We start from the raw sequence: 24,984 nt of genomic DNA, 5'->3' as shown, positions 1-24,984 counted from the left end.
TTCTATATGCTATGACATTATGATAAACACCAATGCTTTACTAAATATTCTTCAGAATTCAACAGGGCATTTGAATATGGGTGTAGGGAATTAAAAGCTTGAAGCAAGCACTTAAGCAGTTTTAATCCACTTTAAATCCTACTACTTTCAGTGGCAAGTAGGGTTCTCCTATCAACAAACAATTTCTCTACTGCATTTTGCCTTAAGAAAGCATTTTTGTGAAATGAAAACTTCTAAGACATCTATTTTGGCACCCTTGTTCACTTATCAGACCTCAAATGTGATGTAACAGTTATCTGCATCCTGCATCCACCGTTGCAAAAGTAATTACTATATTAACACTCCTTACTGCACTTGTCAGAAACGAGGTACATAGGCAACACATCTGCTTTGCTCTATTATAAATGCATAGAATTAAAGCACAAAAACCAAACCTTTGCCTATAGAAACTGCAACACCCAAACCTCGGTGCTGTTACCTCAGCTGAATTTCCCAATTCCTGGGTTACAGAGTCAGAATGTTTCTTTCTTGTTCAGTTTCTGATCCCTCAATGTTCCTGTTTGCACCTGCACAGTGGCCCAACTTCATCATCAGTTTGATGTCCCCTTCCTATGGCACACATGTGGCAAGGACCAACAGCTGCTTTAAACTTAACCAGGCTGAAAAGTGCCCCAAACTGACAGTTTCTGCTCTCTGGACAAGGGCACTAATCTCCAAGAGAGTGTGCAAAACAAGTTGCCCTATGTATCAGTTCGTCTGCTGATACCTTTTAGTTCAAAATGCTTACTACACCTCTGCTTCCTCTGATGGCAGTTTGACACATCAGACACATAAGAGAGTGAAAGCAAAGATTCATCCCAGCTGTGAATTTCTTGAAAGCTTAGGCTTAGGTTTGCAGACAGAGCCAATTCTGGGCACACAAGGTAGCTAAATCTTATTCCCTTTTGGAACAGGTGATAGCAGTGAGTGACTTCCTAGCACCCAAGCATTAGGCGGTGCTGACTTCCTCAACAGTTGTTTCAGATGCAGGTCACAGGTCAAGAATCTATGTAGTTTGGATTATAAATTTCGTTTTGTTTTTTTTTTTTGCTGGATGTACTATTTTCTATATTCATAGTATGATTATTCTAATGGAACAGATTGTCTGGGACATTGTATAGCCTTGGAGCTCTTGGGTAGATGGCTAGAGCCTTAAAGCTGTATGATTTCTTTGATTTCTAGCAGCTTTATGTTTAGTATTGCATGTCTGATATTTGTTATGTCCATGTGCTAGCAGTAACAGTAAAGTAATACTTACTGAATCTGAAACAGCCACATGAATAAAACTTTCAAGAATAGAAGAACTCAACTGATCCATGACATCAATCATAGGCCTGTCATCATCCTGCATAACACAGAGAACACAGGTTAACTGCTCTCCTGAGAAAATTACTTCTCTTCTTATTTTTCTGGCACATGAAACAGAACCACTCAAAATTATGACAGGAATCTAAAATGGCTAAAAAAATTTATTGGTGACAATGGGTGCATTTTATCTTTTTTATATTAATCTCAGAACCAAGCTCAGGCTGTGGTTTGAAGTGAAGTTAATTTGTGGCTACAGCTTACTGCTTACCAAACAAAAGCATATACCAGAAAATCCCAAATGACTTTAGATAGCTGGTATCAAGAGACTGAAAAATTAGCTGTTTATTGAAGCATTCCTTTGCCATGAACACACATATTTGTGTTCTTGGGCATTCAGATGGTTCACTGAGCTGTGACTGCCAACACACAACATGATTCTCCATATTTCTATATCCATAAAAAGACTTAGAGGTCTTTACTATACAAGGAAAATGTATGTGAACAATCTTAAATGTGTCTTGCGCTGTGTTTTTTTACAAAATGGTATGCTACAGGAATGAATTTCATTTCCAATACAAATTTATAATCCTGACAATACAGAAATGATTTATGCAGTAAAAAAAAGGTTTTACAGTGGCTTTTACATTCACACCATGCCAAGAGAAAATAGTAACGCGTTTTACAGGTTTCCCTTTAAATTCTATTCAGGGCACACACTACTAATGTTACAGTGTTGAGTACACAGAAAGGTTTGCAGTGTTAAAGCAAATAGAATTGGTAAGCTCAGAGTAAATGTTTTTCTATAAACTTAAGTGCGCACCTGCTACACTGTTGCAATTATGTTAAAAGCAACTGTAACAGCAATTTTGAGCTTTACCTGTGGAAAATGTTAATTCAAAGTTCCAGAAACGGAAAATCATACCTCTGCCTGGCCAAGGGCCAGGAATAAAGCACGGATCTCTCTGAGGATTAAAACAGCTAGTTTACGTGTAGCAACCTGGAAACTACACAGCAGAACCAGAGCAAATCCTTCAACTGCATGTAGTACATTAGAATACGGGCTTCTTTCAGACTGTATCCGGTGGCTGGATCCATTTGGTATCAACTGTAGAACAGTGCAAAGGGGGAAAAACGGAGTCATGGTGTCTGAAAACCAGGTTTCCAAAAAATATTCTATTTAACTAGGACATATAAAGAAACAAAATGCAAATGCCATGTAAATGCTGAGGAAGGACTGACAGTGTTCCCTCAACCAACCAAGTTTCGTTGCTTTACATTATCTTGTTTCACAAAACCAATATATGAGCGAAGTCTTTTGGCCAAACCCCTCTCTCTAATCTGCAATTCAACTACTACCTTTGTTCCATCCTCCACTAAAAGGATGAATGGCTAAGTCAGACTGTGAAGACTACACTTTTTTTGACTCCCGATAGCAGGTCCTCAGGTCTTTCTTTGATCCTATAGCAGGAAACACCTTAGGTAGGTGGCCTCTAGAGCCTGACCCCACCAGTAATGTGTAAAAATATTTACTGAAAAGTATGTGAGGATTTCTCTTTTCTACATTTTTTGTAATACTATTATTACCTATATAAAAGGTGATACAAAGCAGACATTGTGATTGCCCAAAGGAAAAAATTTCTGTTATGGCTGGGTTAGGAGATAAGAAGCCTGAAAATCATCTCTCATAATGAAAATATCTGTGGGGCAGTGCAGACGGGACAAGCAGGAGCAAAGCTGTTCAGTTCCCAGGAACGTTTGTAACACATGGAGACTGCAGGCTGTAGAAACAGTTGCGTTCTTTGATGTTTTTGAATCAACCAAATGAAATCGCTATGGGAAGGGAAGACTCACTTCACCCTTCTCAGCATTCCTACTAGCATTACTGAGCAGTTTCAGTCCTGGGAAAATGTCCTGCTGCCACATCTACATACACATATTTCACTTTATGTGCTTTTGTTGATGTGCGTATTTCAGTTTGACATGCATTCTCCTATGTTGCTCAACAATAACATCTGCTGTATTACACAAGGACATAGCTGTCCTCAAAAGACACCTGAACTAATTACCTTAAAAAATCTTACATAGTGAATTCTTCTCAGGTGAGTAAGCACAAAACACATAAACCACAGCAATACCAAGGAATTTAATTTCTGCCTTCTATTGCTATAAATGTTAGAACACAGATCTCTTGATTTCATACCTCTGCAGATCTGGTTTTTGCCTGTTCAGAAGCTTTTCCTGGAGTGTGTATTACAAGCTTCCACTGTGTAAGCAACTGCAGCAGCAACTTCAGTGAAGTATCAAGAAGGGTATGATGCATATCATTCACTTCACGTAGCAGAAAATTAGTAAAACCAAAGAGTACATCCTCCCGCCAGTCAACAAAGTCAACAAGTAGACCCTGAAGAGAATTCTGTGCAATGTGTCGAAGTTCATCATCCATATGGATAGACAGCCTGTAAGTAAAAGTAAATGTCAGGTAATACAAATCTAAGGAATGTTTATTGGGGTAAGGAGCATATGTTTGTTGGGAACTTAACACTGACAGAAAACTCCCAATGACAACATAAATTTCAATGGTACTACCATGATTTCATTGTTACTGACCACTGTTAACATCCTTAACCTGGTTTTACACTGTAATTGCTACAATAGTGCCAGAACATATTCCTGGATCCAGAAGAAGTCTTTGTTGCACTCCTAAAAAGTAGTATCTTAAAGCACGTAATTTGGCAACTTTGCCCTCTCCCTGAACCAAGTATACTTTTGATTTATTCACTTATAAAACAACTTCTATTTAGTTATGATAAAAAAGGCTTACAAGTTAAGACATAATTTCATAATTTATATATTTATTTGTTTACTTTCAATAGAAAGCTAAAAGTATCACAACACCTCAGCTGCCTAACAGTTAAAATGGATCTTTAGCCAAGAAGCTAATTATAATTATTGAAAGCAAATCTTCAAAAGAAATAAAAAGATGCACTTGATTTAAAAAAAACTGCTTTACGTTTTAAACAACTTAGGATAGGGAAATGGGAAAAACAACCTCAGGATTTCTATACTTTTAAAACACATCGGACATCCCCAAAGTCCTTCTGAATGATGGTGCAATTTTAGATCCCATGTTCAAATTTTATTTCTTCTGTATTTGCATCATGTTGAAGCTCTTTCCAACATAGAAATCCTTTATACATTTTTTTTAAACAAAAAGCATCAAACCTCTGTTGGTAGCTTGGCAGAATACTCAGATCAGTGTGTTCTGCAATTTCTGGTTTATTGCCTTTATGATGTATTTTATTTTAATTACCCATGAGACTGTAATTTTCTGTAGTGTGTTAGAACTCATTTTCAAAGTATTTTATCTACATTTAATCTACACAGTTGAAAACAGGATGCACTATAAAGAAATGGACGGGAAGCAAGGAGAAAAAAAACCAAAACAGCCAAATGGAGTGGAAGCAAATTCCATTCAGTTGGAAGTGTATGATGAGATGTGGTTCGTAACACATTCAGTTCATTATAGCTGCCTAACTGTGAGGCAGGGAACATTTAATTTAAGTCAAAGGAAAGCAACTGCCATGAAACTTCACCCCGGTGAATATGATCCCAAAAATAATTGTTACACTTCAATAACCACGTGACTTTATATATAAATTTAGAAACACAGTTTTGTTGTGCTAAGAAAGGACTATTTCTGTCTCCTCTTTGGAATCCCAAAACCAGAAAAACAAGCAAAACCCCTGAGACTATGATTAAGTCATCCATGAAATGACTTCCACAATGACAAAAAAGTAATAATGGAAAAAAGGATACAAAAGACATACATCTCTAAGTCCAAGTTACTGCATAAGGCATTATTAAATGAGATGAAATTAAAACTGAGCATAGGAATGCATCTATGTATTACCACTATATGACAGGTAGCTTGAGGAGTAACATTAAGTCAGTGTTAGTTTGCTTGTTTGCACTTGAGTCAATTAAATTTAAGACCTACTTGGGAATTTGTAATGAATGGTTTCACCGGGCAGTGAAAGGGCAAAAGGTACAGTATATACTTGACATCTGCTTTATGGCTTATAATTTGAGTACAGCTGTCCTGGAAGAAAGTCTAGCTGCTGAGTTAGACTCCTTCTGGAAACTGCCAAAAGACACATCTGTTGTGAGGATGAAAAATTCAAACCAAACCGTGAATAAAAGAACCCATTAACCCAAAGACATTATTTTATCTTTAGTGAGAAGAAAATATTTAACAGCTTTCCATCCCAAAAACACAGCCCCACACAAATCCCTGGCAGAACAGTTTATCACTTTTTTTTTTAAAGAACAGGGAGGAACAGAAACCTCAACTCTTCAACATTTTTTATCCTTGTATTGGTTTTAGTCTTTGACCCAGAAAAGACACAGTAGTGTTCTCTACAACAGCAAAGACACACCTCCTGGGACTACTTCTTCATAACTGGGAATAGTCAATCTGAACCCAAATAAATATGGGATAGTATCAAGAATGTAGAAGCAGCTCTGGTACTGGGGTAGCCTGGAGACTTACATTAAGATTAGGCCAGGTATTAATTCCTTAAGCCGTTTATTACTTTCTTCTCTGAAGCTGTATTTTTTTGGATGCTAGGACTTCTAGGTCTTCTCCATTAATAGCAGATAGCTTTTTATAAGCACACGGTTTTGTCCAAGAAACAGTTACACATTCTGTGACTCAGTTTTCTGTTCTGTTCTTGAACAGCTTACCTGGCCAGCAAGTCGATCAACTCAAGTTTTGACATTCCATCAGGAAGCAATCGAGGAATAGCAGCAACGCATGTTCTGAACAGATCAATTTTTGGTTTTCTTTCACCACTGAAAAATTAAAAATAGAATTTTGACTAAGCTTAACAAGTAACTGTTAAATGATCCACCTACAGTTCTTCAGAGAAGGGCTGGATGTAACGGAGTACCAGAGGTCTACTGAGAACATCAGGACAGAAAGCTAGACACTATAAATGAAATAAAAAGAAAGCATGAATAAAAGTTTCCATTGAATAAATCGTTTTGATTTTGACATTTTTCATGCATTGTATCTATACGGTACTGAAAAATCAATTATTACTGATTCATTTGTCTCTTTCTGAGAGGAGCTTCAGATACATCAAGATGGAGTTAAAATGTAGGAGGATTCTTCCATCAAGATCAGCATTAATGTGATGCAAGCTTCGAATGAAGCAATGAGGAAAAAGTTGGGGTATTCCCTATCACAGTGCAGCTATATTTCATCAGTTGTATAAAGCAAATAGTGGATATATAAGAAGCCCAAATAACAAGACTGAAAATCCAGACAGTTGCCCTCAATAGGGCACAGATGTGTGGAAATCACACACCACACATTCTTACACTCCAAAAGAATAATTTAGAGGTAGTTATGGCCAAAAAGCTTCTGTTGATCTGCCTGAGATAGCAGCACTTTAGCAACCATGTTCAGCTAGAACATGTTTTAGTAGCCCCAAGGCTGCTCTAATCTGTGGAATGGCTCAGGTGCTTCCTAACAGCCTGAGAACATAGTTGAGTCTAATGTTCAGCATGAACCAAAAACTAGGTTGCGAGTCCTTAAATCTTCTAAAAGTAGCCCAAGTTTCAGCTGCTGATTATTTTCACAACAGTTTCAATTGTTTTCTGATTTTTTTTCAGTACCTTTTGTACAAATGCAGATTAAAGAAGTCCTTCAGACAGACCTCACAATGTGGGGGGGTTTATTTGCTCATTTTTAACTAAATGATCTATTATTTGATGATTGAGTATAGAGGAAATAACCAAAGCATAACAGCATTCCAAACTGTATACTCTTTCCCACAGTATTATTAATTATTAGCCTGTAAAATGCTTTGGAGGGACCAAAAGAGCATGGTCCTATTTTAGGGACCCTACTATAAACATGCAGAAAAAGACTGTTCCTGCTTTAATATGCTTCTGATTGAACTAGAAAAGAAGGGGATGGGGAAGAGACACACCGAGAAGCATTGTAAGCTACTTAACGCCACAGTGAAATTCAGTGACAAAACAGAAAATGAACGTAGTTTTCCTGAACCCCAGTCCAGCGCCCTGCTTACTGCACTACTCTGCCTCTCCACCCAACGGAGGACATTGCGTTTGGATACCTTACTTTGGTGTTCAGTCACAGAGAAAGTCTGAATGCAATACCGTCTCACGAGTCTAAAATAAGATCTATAGAGTAACACTGAGCATTCACTGAAATAATGGGTACAGAAAGGCATAAACTGACATCAGGCTTATTTAATTCAAAGATTAAAGACAGTTTTGTAGTGAATACCATTCCTTCTCTTAACATCTTATATACTTACCAGCTTGGATATATATTACATTAATAAGAAGATGATTTGATTTTAATCTGCTGACTTTAATTTGTACAATGAGGGGGAAGTATTTCCATAATGAATTATCTCTCTTAGTGTATCTCTATTCTAACAGAACTTGAAAAAAGGTGTCAGTAGCTGACTTGAAAAAGAGTAAAATACAACATCTCATCTGATAATTTGATTATAAACAAATCCCTTTGAACTATTATTGCTAATGCAAACACTAGTTGGCTTAATAACCAGTGCAAAATACTATATTTTTGTAGTTGTAAACAGTAAAATGCCATTGGTAACTTTATCTGCAGGCAAGCCAATGAATATTCCTTGCTGACTTGAAATAGAAAGTGAACTTTGCAGTTTCCCCAGTGAGGGTGAAGTTTGTGCATTTAAAATGGATGCATGTAAAATAATAGTCCGAGAGGAAACTCTTCTGAAGTCAAATAAGTAATTATTTATAAATATAAAATCTGTGGGTGTTCTGTGGCTTATCAGCTGCTCAGAAGACTTGCAGGACAAGATTCAAATCTGAGGTTCAAGTTCCCAACTTATCTGAGATACCAGACACAGCATGCAAAGTGTCTGGCAAAGGGGGCCTTGCAGAATTTGCAGTCATCTCTGGCTGATTCCGTATCCAACAGGATGAGCTCTGGATGAACACACTGACAGCTGTCCTCACCTGGAAGCTTATGTTTCCATACCAGCACTATCAGATTTTAGCTAGGTATTGTCAGGAAAAATTTTTGAAGTGCTTGCAAGAGCACGTTTGTATGCTTGAAGAATGGATGCCCTATTCTGATTAGATGCTGGAAAGTAATTATAAGCAGTACTGAAATTCATATCTCAGTGGAGGATGCAAAGGATGCTCCTTAGCCGGGATTTTAGTAAGACTCTCCAGAGTGACATTTATTACTTCAACAATAAATGCTTAAAGGATCAGTCATTGAATATAGAAGCATGTCTAACACTACCAAAGCAAATTCCAGAATCTGTACACTTTAAAATGTTGTAACTGCTCATTAACTAGCTACTTCCCTCTGATTCTTATTTTGTTATTAAAAATATCATTATGATATTCAGTTTATACAATAACATTATCTATATGTAAATATGAAAAAGCCATAACTTTAACATACAGATAAATGTAGTGTGGTATCTATGTATTAAAGTCCACAAAAACTCAAAACAAATACGTAAGTCCAGTGATGCATGAAGTTCTGTGAATAAAATGGTAAGCAATTACATAAAAATAATATGATGGCTTTTCCAGTTATCATGCACAATGCAGCTTTTAATAGGACCATTTAAAATGCTGATAGTAACAGCTAATGATGTTTTTCATGAGTTCACATGATTTTAAAAGATCAACTGATAATTAAGCACCCCAGATAATTTTATTCCTTGGAAGAAGTAAAAATGTGTTCTAATGTGCTTTTCCTTTCAAGTGTATATATCAACTTACAGCTTGTCTGGAGACAAAGTGCAACACAAAAATACAGTAACTTACATGTCTAGATCTTCCACCTTAAAATCTTTATGTCTCTGACAATTTTTTTACCAAACCATAAGACTTCCTGAAATTAAAAATTCTTTTAAATCTATTTGTTCACTGACTCTAAAAATAAACAACACTTTGGTGATGCTGAGAAACCATAGAAAGGACATTTATTGCCAAGGTTGAGTACACTACTTATCTAAGCACTCAAGGTTTTACTATGCAATTATCTTTTGGGAATAAGATGTGAGTTCCAAAGCTCACTTTCCCTCTCACAAAAGCCTGGATAGCCAAAATAGTTACGAAAACTGGCTGGGAGTACTGAGCAGCGTACTGGGTAGTACTGTAAAAAAATATCAAATATTATCAGATAGTAATGTTAGCATTTAATATAAATAAAATAAGAGAATGCTAAAGACTCAAAGAGCTTACAAACTCATCTACACATCCACAGCAACAAAGAAGGGCAGAGGAATGACATTAAAACATAAAGACTGTATCAGCTGTATAAGGTAGTTCAAAAGGTAGTTCAATTTGGCCAGTCATTGCAGTCTATCTACCACTCATGGTATTTTTAGCAAGTTGTCTTTTTTTTTTTTTTTTTTTTGACAGTATATGAAAAACAATCTTGGAGAGACCAACATCCTTTTCATTACAACTTGAACTTTTTTCCAAGGGTTGTTTATTTTCTAGCATAAGTACCATGTCTACCTCTCTAACAGGAAAGACATGCAAGGTCTCTTTACAGTTGGGATCTCCACACTCCGTGCTTTGCATGTGTCAAATGATGTCTCTACTACATGTCCACCTCACTAGGACTCTCTTCAGGAAACTTCCCTCATTAATAATTTTGGGTGAGAGTGTAAAATGCTGCTGTTCGACACTGCTTGAGACACATTGGTTTGATTCTGTTCCAGTGGGGCACTGCTTAAATCCAAGACTCTTATCACAAAATGACTTAGGTTTTCACTTAAGATTTGATCTTGATTACAGGCATGAATAATAATGGGAATTTTGAAAGATTATTATTATTAGGGATTTACAGATTTTTTTGCATTAATTTTGAAGTTCAGTGATGCAAATATACCCTGAAACATGTTCTGAGCATAACCTGACAGATTTCCTACTTTGGGCTTTCAACTTCTACCATCGAAACATTCATAGGATTCACATGTGATTTTGGACACATCAAGAGCATCAGTTTAATTCCAAACACTGCAATATACAAAGAAGTTCAATCAACTTGTCATAAACAGTTTTTCAAAGTATATACTAAGCTAAGTGTTCCTGTTTCTTGCTGTTTCTCTGATGACTCATGACAGACAGAAATAGAGGAAAAGTTCTGAAATGATATCTCAATATTTTATGGGAATTACCGGTCTTTAGCACTTACGTTATCATGTCTTCTGGTTCTTTGTTAAGCATCTGTATGTTGGTTAGCATCATGCAGCGACCCACTTCCTTGTCAAGGTGTCTGAGGATGTTGTCGACGGCTTTTCTTACTTGAGAATAGTATAATGACATACCTGCAATAATATGCACTTTTGTATAATTTGGGACATATATAGATATATGTATTATGAAAAAGAAAGCTGTTCAATCATGCTGTGTTGCATGAATTAAAAAAAATGTTTCCCTCATGAGATAGCATATTCCACTAGTAATGATATCCTGATTCAGAGACAAAATATGCTGCCCTCTCCAAAAAGAATGCTATTGTATGTAAAAACAGCCCAAGTGATAGATATGTATTTTTCCTGGAGAAAAAAATGTAAGATACCTAGTCAAACTATGTCCCTACATAGTCAAATGAAGTCACACAGTTTGTCAAGTTATACAACGTATTTTGTGACTTTTCATGACAGAAGTAAAAGCTCTGAACCAGCAGCAAGTAAAAACTACAGGCAAAGAGAAAAAAGGAATATGAATGAGCTGTCCTAAAACTTAAGTTGGTATGGAAATTAATGGCATGACACTTTCAGTGAAAAACAATATTAGACATGCAGCTTTACAGCAGCTGATGAACACGGAATACTTTAAAAATACAACTTGAATTAACTTTTCTCTATATTCATCGAAGGCTAAAAATTTAATTTTCTTAATGAAGTTTTATATATTAACATTGAACAATGTATTTTTAATCACCTATTATCTATTCATTTCTTTTCCTATTTGACAAAGAGAATGTAAACTTAGAATTTCAAAATGACATCAGTTTTCATATATGCTATGATCAACATTTCAATGGCAGAGTAGAAGGCAAAAGAAAATATAGGAATTACCTAGCTTAATCGTACATGTTATACATAGAAACCAGAATATTGTATCATAAAATAGTGAAGAAATTGCTAATAGATTACAAGAATTCAATAGTGCAAACATTTATTATCAAATGCATGAGAAGTAACCAAAATGAACTGAATTAGTGATAGTACTCTAAATACTATGTTGTATATTTCAACAGCAGTGGGTCTTACACTGCTTGTTTTCTTGATATTACTGCTATGATCTAGCAACAGTACAACACAGGTCTGATACTGGTGTAGAAACAGGTAGACTTTGTTTAATTGATGTAACTTTGGGGACTTAAAGAAATGCTAAGATGAGTACCCAGCCTTTCTGTTTTGCCAGCAAGAACTTCAGGGCCTGACACAGAAGCTCTTCTACCCCACAGGATTCTCCTCTACACTGACTACAAAGATCAGTGTAGTCATTGATCTGAAGCCCAAGGTAATGGTGCTTTTAAGTCAGGGACTTCAGCTTTATTGTATATTTAAAAGTGCCTGCCATTTTGAAAGTTTCACTTAGTGTGAGATACTGCAATTAAAATGAGGATATCAAAGGAATCTTTGCACAAGCACTGTTTTTAATAAGATGACTAGCCATGAATAAACACAGCTACTCAGCACTGAAAGAAGCTAATTCTTAACTAACTGTAATTAACCCCCACCCCAGAACATAGGGTTGCTACCACTTGTAGAGCATGACTGAGGACTCTTCCTGAAATAATTTAAAAAAGCTGCATTTGTCAAACTAAACCATACATTCCATTAGAATGCACAATAAAACAAATGTTTAAAGAAATCAATTGAATACTTAATAATAGTAAATTATTCTGCTCAGGTGCTGAAGACTTTTTCACATTCATTCTCATCCAAGTTTCTATATTGTCCATTCTCTTACTGACCTATCATTTTAGCTTCCTCCTCTGTAAGAGTTTTGCTCAAATATGTCTTCTTCACTCTGAGAGTGTTTCCAGAGGGAAGGACAGCTCCAGTCACTGGCATTGGAGGTTCACCATCTTTCTGCTGCAAGCTATCAGCAATTACCAAGAAAGCTCTCAGACCAATATTCATTCTCTGTAAAGTTCAGAAGATGAATGAGTATCATAGTCATATAATCATGTTCTACTAATATTCTTTAATCACTCTGAAATTTTAAGTATGTACTTGCCAGCGTTTTTTTCTGTATCTTCGCTACATTAACTGACTAGTCTGACACATTTTACAAAAAATGCCTATGAAATAAATAGTGCTCTCCCCTCCCAAAACTTTATTTCTAAGTATTTCCATTTATACATTATCTTTTTATCTTCAGGATAAAACATGGATATGACCTGGAGTTTAGTAATGCCTCTTAACCGGACCTTCAGTTAACCACCATTGTCCTACATTGTCCATTATGAAAAAAGTTCAGTAACTGTCTCAAAAGGCCCCAGGGTTACCATACTGAGTGAAAGTCTGGAATGGTGCTCAGCACTGAAACTGCAATGTGAAAATATCAGGAAGATGAGGCTAAGTGACCTGAATGCCTTCTGGGAATTCACCAGAGGAAAACTTGCAGGCTTTGCAATGTAACAATTAGAAGACCAGAATGTTTTCTACTTCCAAGGAATGTATTCCAAAACGTCAGAGGCTGTCCCACTGACAGTTTCCCACAGCTGCGTTATACATATACATAGATTATGGGTATTTTCTTTAGAATGCTAAAGTCTATGTACATCAAAAAGTAGCCCTATTTCATTGTTTTCAGACTTCCATTGCTGTTGAGACCCAGTAATAATTCAGATGTTGATTCATCAAGAAGCCAAGGACTATGTTTATTCCCTATGAGCTCAGCTTCATGCAATGCTAATACACAAATGTCCTTAGCAGAACCCTCCTCTGTAAATCCTGCAGGTGACTGACCCAGAGCGTGGTGGGGACTGCCTGCTCATGAACGCTGTTTTGTTTTTCTTTGCTGAAGAAAGATGAAAGCTGTGCTCAAAGTAAAGCTTGCCTTTCACTTCTGCTGCTTTTGACAGCAAGAAGTTTAATCTACTTTTCCAAATTTTTTTTTGTATCAAACATAATTTTTGTAAGGTAAATAATTCTATTTTAAACAACTTAGTGAATAGATATGACTGTTTAATACTGCAAGATTAATATGGACATATTTTATAAGATGATTACAAATGTTTATTTTTAATATGTTTATTCTTATTTTCAAATGAAAATGTTTTCAAAATTATAAGCAAATATTTCCAAGATAATTTTTCATTATTTTACTACTTGTTTTTATTTTTTTTTTCTGATTCCTATGTTTTTCTTTAGGGAAAGTACTAGGAAGCTGACTCACAACATTAATGCTAGTGAAGATTTACCAGTCAGAGTGGTAAAACTTCTATTAGAGTTTTTTCTTCTTTGTTATCTTCAATTCTTCTTGCATCATGTACTCTTTTTCAGTAAAATTGTTTTGAAAAACACTGAAACTGTTACAGAAAATTTAATTTTACATTAAAATAGTTTAAAGCATTCCATATAACAACAGCAGAGGGATAAGGAAATACTGTGACCAATAGTATTATTTATCTTTTTGTTTTTGTTTATACATCTGCACAACTTCACGTTTGATAATCTTCAGTCAGGAAACATGAGCTATGCATAAACAATGTGATGTTTCACAGATCAAAGTCCACAGATGTATTTTACCAATAAATCAAGTTCAAGGTTTGGCCTGAGAACTGGACAAAGGTGAAAGCATGCTTAGAATGTAGCACAATACCACATATATTAACTCAAAAAAATGGAGATGCACATCATACCTCAGGGTTGAGACTGAAAGCCTTTGCTGGTTTTCCAACGCAAAGGAAATCAAAGATAATTTCTTTCATTGCAAAATCCAAACGTTCCTGAAATAGTAAAAATATTAAAATTATTAAGCTGCTCTCTGCTACTTATTTTCTTTAAGGCAACAGAATGTTGAAAACCAGTTTAATCAGGTTTTATTTAAAAGGATGGAAAAACAGATCTTCAGAAGTATGCAGAACATATTATCAGATGTAAGCGTTCAACACTGCTGTATGTTGACAAATTCAAAGATTTATAAGATTTATAGCATTTAAATAGAAAATGATCCATTTTGGAAATAAAGCTTTCAATTATTTCATTTAAACTCTGGTAATTATGGTACTAACATAGTATTTTACATAAAAGAAACTTGTCCACAGATGGCACAGCTCAGGGAAGATTTTCAGCATCTGTTTAATTCATTCCTATTCAGAGACTTTAAGTATGTGCTTCAGTGCTTTGCTCAGTGGGAATGTTTTCTGAGTTTAAGTAATAAAAGAGATGAAACTTCCAGCACTGAAGGTTAGTTTATTATAGCAATTCTCATTTGAACTGATGAGAACAAAATGTGTCCACTACATGCTGAACTTGGTTTTCCTCTGACTTACTGCTTTAAAAGCAGTGCAACTCCTTGTATTATAGCAGGAATGATTCAGTATCAGGAAAAAATACGGCTTACTATTTTGAACTTTACTGACAGTCAGAGCCTGCCAACAAATGCATTTTCTGACTTGCTAGCAACTCCAAAAACTGTCAAAAAATACCTTTGAGCTGAAGTGAAAACATTTTTATGCATTTTCAGTGGAATGAAGTTAATCAAAACCTATTGTTCGAAAGAAGCCTGCCCCAGCTCAATCTATAATTCTGTCATTGTCTAGATGAAAGATACTGACAGTGGGGTTGCAAAAAAATTCAAACAATAGAAGTTTACTTATTTGTTAATTTGTTATTGGGAAAACAAGTTATACATTAACTGGAAAGATATATGCATGGTTCTCCCATACCTGTGCAATAAACTGTATTATCTTCACAAAGATGTTTAGAGGCATATCTCTTGGCACAACACCACGGGACCCTTTTGGGAAAAGTGTTGTGACAATAGTAATAAGTCGACTGTAAATGAAAGAAAAAATGCATTAGACATTTCCGAACCTTGCAGACCTTCACTTACCATGAAACCTAAGTTGGAAATCCTACTCCATTTAGAAAGGCTAGAATGCATTTCCTTTGAAATGAAAATGTAATGAGATATCTTGCTCTGATCCTTTGCTACCATGTAATTATCTTATTTCACTGCTACATTAGAAGTAACAATAAACCAGTCAACGACGTGTCACTTCAAAAATACTTCGAACTTCAACCAGGCAAGGAGTGATTTTTAGTTCTTCCAAAAGCAGTAACACTTTATACAGTAACTTTAACAGGTGGGAGAATAACTAGCAGTGCCACAAAGGGAATATTCTGTTGTGTACAGTTGAGTTTTTTATTTCACAACAGGAATAGGTTCAATTCATAGGAATTCAGGAGAACTATAAAACTTCTTTACTGGCAACATCCACTCTACAAGGCTTATTGTTACAAATACAAGTATTACCTCTGGGTAGCTGTGTTGCTTTCACATTTAATTCTGATCATGTAAACCCACAGTAGTCTGTACAGAGATTCCAGTGCAACTCGAGCCATTTTTGGGTCCTTATTCTAGAGAAATATACAACAATATATAAGAATATATAAGAATAAACTTCAGGCACAAATTGAAAAGGAAGTTCTGCACTTAATGGATGTCAAGATTCAGAGTTTTCATAACGACACTACAAAAAGATACAGCCTCACATCTGCCCGGTATCCCATTCCTGTAGTTGCAGAATGCTGGTGATGCCTCTGACCTACCTCTCCTGGTATTACTTAAATTGTTGAAAACCCCAAGTATCAAGTTAGTTAAATTAGATACATGTTACAATCTAAAATCTCTATTTGAAAGCCACCTCAATTTGACTCTGAAAAGAAAACCTCATCTTCAGGTGAGTTTGTCAATTCAAAAGCTGTCACCCTATGGTGGAGAGCTGGTATGAAAAACACAGCAGATAAATAAATGTACCGCACATATTCAAAAGTGAAAATGACAAAAATCTGTGGATGCTTAGGCTGGCCTAATTAACATGGCATCTGGGATCAACTGGACGGAATGAGATTATTTGTCTGGATTGTTGTTTATTTTTGGAAACTTTTGAACTAGTACAAGATTGTCTTTGGGTCTCTGGTCATCTGCAGTGTTCTGTTTCTGTGGCAGTTTTAAGAGCCTTCCGAGTAGGTGCAAGTGTATGCAGTCCCATCAGATGGTCTCCTGTGTGTTGGGCCACCTGCTGGGTTAAACTCTGACGGAGTCCAGTACACTTTGACCTGAGGTAAGACTTGCCTGGCCTTGCAAATCTTCATGGCAAAGAGCTGATTTTTTGTCTGCAGACAAATGTGGACTCATTGATCAAAGAAACTGCAAACAATGCCATCAATAATTCTTCAGTGTGCATTGGTCTAGGTCCTATAAAATGGAAGTAAGACGATCTCCTGATAATATGGGATATGGCTCCAACTTCCAATGTGACCTCTGTCACAAGCTTAGGAATAGGAATACTGTCCCCAGGTTGCAATTTCCATTTAACTCTTTGGCAACATATTTTATACAATAAAGCTCTATATGGAACAGAAAATTGAAATTCCTTTTTTTTTATTATAGCAGCATACAACGATTGTAGCAAGATTAGAATAAGTAATAAAAGGAATGCCAAAGTTTATGTGGCCTATTAATCTTTCCAGGATTTAAAAATTGTAACGTTTGTTACAATCAATTTGTTTAATAACGTGTTAACTTTCAATCCATTTTTCATGAGGTATCATCATGTCAGTCCTTGCAAATTTCAGTCCTAAGAGTCTGATTTCTTCAACAGGTGACAGAGAACGTTTATCAAAGTTTATTCCTACCCCAAAGCTTTCAAGAAAACAGCAGACATTGTGGCTAACTGAGTTAAGGTAACGAGAGCTTGTGTGGCAGAGGAAGAAGTCATTCCTATAAGCAAAAGTTCAAATATTCCAGCGATGAGGTAGTTCAGCTGTGAGGGCAGTTGAGAAGAGATGGAGGAGAAAAAGGCTGAGACCGGTATCATTGGAGCTTTATGTAAACAGCAGACCAGTTTTCTATCAGAAACAGCAAGCTTCGTAGCAGAAGCAGGATTAAGAGGAAGATGATAAAACGCCTGAGAAACATCCAGGAAAATCATGGGCATGTCCACAGGCAAGATCTGTGCAAGTGCATGGTGGCTGGGTGCCAGTACTTTGGAAAGCACACAGCATGTCTCCCTTTGGAAAGCTGAAGGAAGCCCACCACCAGCTGAGACTCTACTATTTTGAGGATTTTGGTCAAGAAAAACCCAGCCAGTAATCCCATTAGGACAAGGAACACTTAGCCTAATATACCTGACATCATCTTCACCTTCCCAACAGGAGGTATTGGTGCTCAGTGTGGTTCCTTTCCTACTGCTGGCAGTGGCCTAATCACTTTTGGTGCTGAATAATTTGTCAAAATTGACGTGGACCTTTTGAACATGGGAGCAGGTGGCAACAGAGCTCTGCCAGGATCTGCTCTGCTTCTTGATTGATAAGTGCTGCTGGCTTTTATCTGTTGTTGTTGATCTTCTAGAATTTTCTTTTTCAAGCCTCCATCTCTTATTCTCTAATTGGTGGAGGAGCAACCAGACTGCCAAGAGTCTTTAATTCCTCCATTTCTGTTTTCCAATAATATGGCGTTAGGTCTAGCCCATTTAGGTCAATAGGGTATTACGTTGGTATCCATGAGTTAATTCCTGAGACAGACATTTTTTGACCCATTCTTTGTAAACTAAGTTCTGCACCCTTGGCTCAAATTGTACTGGAGCTTTCTTCTTGTCCCATGTGGTTTGGAGACAAGGAACTGTTGCTCTCACTGGAAAATTTTGCCTCTAAATGAAACACAGTGCTTTGACTCTCTCCTATATAGAATTCCTGCCTTGAACAGTTTCTTGCAAATAAAGTTTAGTTAACAATAAATGTTGCATTTCAAAACCAGGATACTTTTTATCTTTTACACCACTTTCAACAGGATAGTATGAAATGCCCTTTGGCCAGAATTTGACTGGGGTCAAGTATTTCCATATCCTGGCAGGAGTCTCATTTATTAATTCAAGAGAAAAGTTTGCTTCTGTAAGATCAGAGATTTGCCAGTTTATACTAAATTAGAAATCAGAATAGAAGACTTCTAGCTTTCCTAGTGTATGCTTGACTTTAATGGTTTTGGGAAGGAGACTGCTTTATGGAATGTGGAGGCTCTTGAGAAACCTGATCCAAATGGTTTTGGGAAGGACATTGTGCTTTGTGGAATGTGGAGGCTCTTGAAAAATCTGATCCGTTACATGGTTCATGGGAGCCCCCGCAACATCATGGAGTTCCATACACTGTCCTGTTGTGCACAACTCTTTCTAACAGAATGATTTCTCCCTCTTGTTGATCTAGCTCTTCTTCCAGCTGTGTGAGTTTGGTTTGGGCTTTGGGGTGGCACTCTGATTGGTGAAATGATTGCTTCAGTGGTTAGGGCATCTCTTCCTCTGTACTGAGAGGGAGTGGCCAACCACATTCTTAATTTAGCCATGTATTCAGCTACCTTACCTTCTCCCCAAACTAAAGACTGAAGTGCCACCACATTAATCTATGAGCCCTATGAATGGAAGTATACACCAATGAATTACAGGTGTCAAGGTGAATTCAAATTTGATATTCAATTGCTAAGGGAGAAGCAACTTTCATTATATTTTCTCTAATGGTTTCAAATAATTTGTCAGGATCTCCCTAATTTTCGGAATAGTTTACATTCCCAGCTGGCTCCTTAGTGATCTTACAGCTGTAGCTGCCTTTTCTAACACTTGTATAACCTCAGAAAACCTCATAAAATTAGTTGCCATAACATGTTTATTTTCTGAATCTCTTTGTAAATAAGGTCCTAATACATTTTCAGCAAAAGTAATTAATTCAGGTACAGGTGGAAACAAATCTTCAGACAGACTGTGAACATTTTGAAAAGGTATTCTAACAGCAGGATTCATATAAAGAGAATCAATATAAATTGTTTCATTAAGTCAGAGGAAAAGGAGAGCAAGAGAGCAATAGCAATAAAGAATGCAATGTATACTTTTTTGACAAGCTTGGGAATTCAGCTTTTGGAGAACAGAGATCCCCTCCACAGTTTGCCTCTGAGCTGAGAAAGAGGTTGCATGTCCTATCTGTGCTGTCCGCAGAAGCCTCCTAACCACTGGATCATCAAGCAGCAGTTCAGAGGCCCTTCATTCGAGGTAACCACTTTACTGTGCTTCTTACACTGGCCTTTTCTGGTAGGCACAGGACCATCCTTTCATATGGAACTGGTTTAAGTGCAGAATGGGATATGAGTTATTGCACAAGAAAAAGAAACATGGAGGAGTGGTAATGATAACTAGCATATGTCTATTGAACAGTATGTTCTGGTCAGGAACCACAGCAGATTGCAGTGGACTGTTAGTATTAAATTTCAAAGATCTAACAAATGGTAAAAGAATAAAAATAGATACGTGGAGGAAGCAAAATACTTAGGGCTTTTAAAATTAAACTTAACAGAGTGAAACAGGCAATGGAATCAGTGTCCTGCAACTAGTTCCATTCTGATAAAGTAATAACAAGTGCATTGTTTGAGAATGCCATTGTGAAAAAAAAGCAAGTTAATATTGGGTCAGTTTTGGCATGTTACTCAAGCTAGTAACTTTCATCAATAATCTTGCCTGTTTCACAGCTGTTTGACTCAGGCTTGGTTTGAATTTGAGAAACAGTAGAAATTCAAACAGGCCACACAAATACTTTTTTGTTATTCAAAAAAATCTGCACAGCTAAAGAATTAGTACTGTCGGGAATAAAATTATGTATGGAATCAGATAACAGCAATAATCCAGCACATTTACCTAAAATGGATTTGCAACAGATCAACAGTGTATACTAATGTTTTGATACAATATTAAACCCAGAGTATACTAACCTTGAGACTGGATATGAATTTGCAATAGATCAATAGTGCATACTGAAGTTTTAATACAACATTAAAACCAGAAGATACTAACCTTGAGATTGGATAGGCAGTTGTTGAGGAAAATATGCCATCTGTTCAAAAAGAACTGCTTCTGACTGACACAAAGCAGGCAGGTCACCAAAGGGTACAAAGCCTAAATAGGAAATGGATGTTGATACCATATTAATTACATGTCTACACAACTCAAAACTTAACAGAGCTACTGTAAACTTAACGCTTTAACTCCTCTGCTTTGCGCAATACATGTTAGCTAACATAAACACATTGTTAAATAGTACCATCTAAAAGGAACCTTTCTCTAAAGCTGTTACAGATATGTTTTATGGATGAACTAAAACCAACCAAATGGTCTACTTATAGCAGTATAATGAATCCAAAGATGGGACACAATTTTACAGGCTCACAGGGTTAAGTTCTGTCAGTTAACTGAGAAATGATAGCATGGAAACAACTACACCTTATTATAACAACAATAAGACCCACAGAGATTGCTGGAACTTGTGAAAGCTTAGATGTCTACTACTCAAAACCTTCAGGCACAATATTTACTGAGAGACATATCAAGCATGCTAAAGAATTGTCTTAAAACACAGGCAATGCCTGGATCTGCTGGTAGTTACATTTTGCAAAGTGAAAAATAAAAAGAAGCAAGGCAGAACATAGAAGTTCAGATACAGAAACCTGGTCTCTTCGTCAGCACTTACTTTGACATGCACCTTGTAAATGTAACACTAAAAAAAGGAAGCTAAAAATCACCTATTAATTTTGAAACTAACTTTGCTATTTCAGCAAGACTCCTCTGTTTCAGTCATCATGTTAATATACCCAATCAGGAATTTAAAAGTTATTAGTCAAAAATAAGGTAACTTCATCTAAAAGACCGGTTGTTCTCAAAATTAACCCTAAAATTCTAACTTCAGTCGCAGCTCAAAGTATGAATACACTGTGAACCCCAATTTCTGTTCCTGTAATTTATAACATAAATTGTCTATACCTAGGTTAGACCTAGTTACTTGATCAAATGTCAAATGTATATTAATTTTTATTTTTATAATCTTCATACACAAAATAGTTATGGGGGAGGATAACTGAAGTCTTCTCATGGAAGACTTTCTTGCCATATTAACATTATGACTACAATAGTTGAGTACTTGACAGGATGACGGAGTTTGGTAACATCCCATGAGTTACAACCCATCCCTAAGGAAGAACCCTAGGAGGGGAGATACAAATCATCTCCCAAATTTCCTCATTCTCTCTGTTCACTACCAAGAGAATCTCTACAACTAGCTCAAGCGAGATACTTTTAGATAGAAAATGAGGCAAGATGAATGCCCCGATTCTGCTGTACAGTGAGTGCACCAATTCACAAAATGCTGATTTTGGTAAGGAAGGTCCTCTTCAGACCATAAAGAGTGTGCTTTCTTCCTGGAAGCCTGGAAATATGCACTGCAGCTATTTCTGCCAGCTGTTTGCCTTTCCCCTCCTCCTCCTTCTCGCAATGTTTGCATTTCTAATCACACCCTCACAAGAATTTATTCTATTTTGTCACTTTTAACTATGTAGCCTCCGGTGTGGTATGTGTAGACAAGCAATCAAATGCAAAGCCTCAGCTGTGCAATCCCTCCCCAAGCACATAGTTATTGACTTTGGCAAGTACGGCCACCAGTTTGAGGAAGTTCTATTTAGTGTAAAAACTGTACAGCAAAGCTCTTACTCTGCTGCACTTTCAACAATGTTTCATTAACTCAGTAGAGTGGAACGGAGCCACACAAACACAAGCAGAGCAAAATCAGAAATCCATCCCAAGACTCCCCCTAATTCAAACCGGATCAGGACTGCACCCCAGGGCATGCTCTGACTCCCCCTGGGACTGGTGTAACTACAGCAGAGCGCTCAAGCACAGTCCTGCAGTCCTCCCAGCAGATTCACTAGCGCTAGTGACCAGCATTTGCTAAGAGCACTGGGAACAGGGAAGTCTTTTTGACTTTCCCATAGAATGAAGGAGGACAAATGACAACTTTCTTTACTTAAAAGGTCCAAGACTTCAAAACGGATTAGCTAATGCTGCATTGCTGACGTGCGCTGACCCATTTGGAGAGACAGACTGCTTAAGGCGGCCAGCATCAAACTGACTCAGATCCTCATTTAATTCAGATCAACTCATGTTTCTAAAAATACACTGCAGTGCCACTGTTCATCTCACAAGAAAAAAAATGAATAGGGAGCTGCACAGTAGCCAAGTTACAGATTTAAAAGGGCATGTGTTATACATTTTTTTGTTCCTACAATGTATTATTTAAGCTCCGTGACAGCACTGTTCACACATGCCTCATTTGTTCTTGCTTGACAAGAAGTGAACTCTATTCTTTCCCCTCTCCTCCTAATGTTTACACATATCAAGTATGAGAAAACCTCACCATTTGATAATCACAGAACCAGATGCTGAAAACATGTTTGATTCAGACTGATTTATATCATAATCTCAATAAAATAAATACAATTATTTTCTGCAATCACAGTAACCTTCCCTGCAAATAGAAATGTATTGGTTATAAAGCCGACATAGGAAAGAGTTTTGCAATTTCCCAAGAGTCTTGCTCAGAGATATTTCTGACCAAGAATTTTAGCCTTTGCTTCTTAGGGTTACTCACCAATGAGTGCTTCTTTCGTGAGGAAAGTTCAAGTGTTGTATCATACAGGCTTTCAACAAAGTTCCTCAGACAAGGGACATTCACTTCATTTTTAACAGCCTGAAAGAAATTTTCATGTTAATGAAACACTATTTCACAAGCTGTTTTATCTAGTTTAAAGCAATTATGTGAACAACCTGAAAAATAAACTCACAGCAGCTACGGGGACAAGAATTTCAACAAACAGTCCTGCCAGTGCATGCTTGATATCTTTGTCTTTAACTTCAAGGAAATAATGTGCACATTCCTAAAACAAAACAAAACAAGAAACATAAATTACATGTCAGCTGGAAAAAAGCCCTCTAAATGTTTGCTGAATGCACATCAAGTGTCAGTGACTATTTTTATCTTGCAAATTCCACAGAAGACATTTGTCCATTAACTTCTAAATCTGCATTTTGCAGCAAGCACAATGCAGGACACAAGTCAAGATCAAGGATCTGTTACTTTAGCCATGATAATCCACAAACTCTCCACTGATTCCAGCTGTCTTCAGTGGTGCTTTGGGGATGGAAATGGAGTTGGACTCAGGGGCTGACCTCATGCCTTCCCTGTGTATACCTTCAGAAGCAGAAGTAATACCCATCACGGACTGTTTTACACAGTGCCCTGAGAAGCCATAAAAGGAGCGTACCTCTCTGCTAAGATACTTAAGAGAAGAAACAATGCTACTAAATATTTTGGGATAAATTTCACTGCTAGGATCCATTGCAGATTAAGGGTCAAAACAGGACTGTCCTATGTGAAGGAAGAGACCTGTACTGCAAGCCACCACAATTTCCAGCCTGCAAATGGGGACTGAGAGAGAAAATAAAAATGTACTTTTGTCCTAAACATGCAGGGAACTACTATCCACACAGCTGTGCTGCTCAGGAGGTGATGTAGGGGAGATAAGCAGTCAGCCACTTGTGTGTTTCCGTACAACCTCTCTGAGGATGACAAATCATGCTGCTCCAGTTATTTCTTCCTCTCTGGGTCCAAGGCCAAAACAGGCACTGGCTTTACAAGGAAGGACCACATTGACCTTTTTTACTGCAAATACATGTATGGCAGTTTACACTTTAGACCATATATAATTTTTCCTGGCTCAGTCGGGATGCTACAGCACATGGCTTCAGTCACTCCAGCTGTTTCTGCTACACAGCTGAGGCTCCTATGCAAAGGCAGTAGCCTTCCTGAGCTGCTTGTGCACTCTGTGCTGGAGCTCGCTCCTGAGATTAGGTCACCCTTTGAAAGTGTCTCTCTCTACTAAAGCGGAGATGGTGTGACACAGCTTGTAGCTGAAGCACTGCATGTAGATACTTATATTAACAGGCAAACGACCCTAGGAATTGAACTGTATTTCACCAAAGTGAGCAAAATTAGTTTTCCTGCATACACAGTGCATCTTATAATGCACTGTAATATTTATAAGAATTAGTTTTGAGCTGAGATACTGTAGTCAAGGAAGGTAGAGATCATTTGCATCCAAATTTTCAGTTCTACTTTACAGGTGCTTTACCACCAATTTCAAAAGCAGTGAACACTGGATCCCATCATGGGATACATGCTGTGCCATAAAGTCATTCACTCTTACTAATCATGTGCCCTGAACACACACTACTTTGTATCTTGCCAGCTCTGGATAACTTACATTAAGTCGACACTTGTGTTTGTATAATGAAGTGTAAGGTAAGAAGCAAAATGAGCTGTTTCTGTGTAGTTAAAATATTTTTTAAATACGATTTAAAACACATTGCAAAACTGAAATAAAATATGTACACCTGTGTATTTGTATTCCAACGTCAAATCCTTACTTGTAGGCATGTGACATTGATTTTTCACTCCATTGACAAGTTGTTCT

At 36.9% G+C, this 24,984-nt stretch overlaps 1 protein-coding gene across 4 annotated transcripts in view; it reads right to left on the bottom strand.

Moving 5' to 3' along the window:
* Window positions 1-24,984, bottom strand: part of FRY (FRY microtubule binding protein) — a 217,563-nt gene that overhangs the window by 84,711 nt on the left and 107,868 nt on the right. For all 4 annotated transcript variants that reach the window (XM_055702468.1, XM_027815612.2, XM_005446473.4 and 1 more), the window contains exons 9-20: window positions 23,296-23,388; window positions 23,103-23,201; window positions 20,480-20,581; window positions 15,904-16,007; window positions 15,314-15,422; window positions 14,285-14,371; window positions 12,389-12,560; window positions 10,595-10,727; window positions 6,091-6,198; window positions 3,548-3,803; window positions 2,270-2,452; window positions 1,298-1,384 (exon numbers count right to left, since the gene is read on the bottom strand). In XM_055702468.1, the coding sequence (XP_055558443.1) occupies window positions 1,298-1,384; window positions 2,270-2,452; window positions 3,548-3,803; window positions 6,091-6,198; window positions 10,595-10,727; window positions 12,389-12,560; window positions 14,285-14,371; window positions 15,314-15,422; window positions 15,904-16,007; window positions 20,480-20,581; window positions 23,103-23,201; window positions 23,296-23,388 (1,533 nt within the window). The remainder of the gene's footprint in view (window positions 1-1,297; window positions 1,385-2,269; window positions 2,453-3,547; window positions 3,804-6,090; window positions 6,199-10,594; window positions 10,728-12,388; window positions 12,561-14,284; window positions 14,372-15,313; window positions 15,423-15,903; window positions 16,008-20,479; window positions 20,582-23,102; window positions 23,202-23,295; window positions 23,389-24,984) is intronic.

This window comes from Falco cherrug, chromosome 2, assembly GCF_023634085.1.
Source record: "Falco cherrug isolate bFalChe1 chromosome 2, bFalChe1.pri, whole genome shotgun sequence".
In the NCBI taxonomy this organism is placed as follows: Eukaryota; Metazoa; Chordata; class Aves; order Falconiformes; family Falconidae; genus Falco; species Falco cherrug.
Note: the sequence above shows the minus strand (reverse complement) of the source record. Positions and strands in the feature narration are given on the sequence as shown.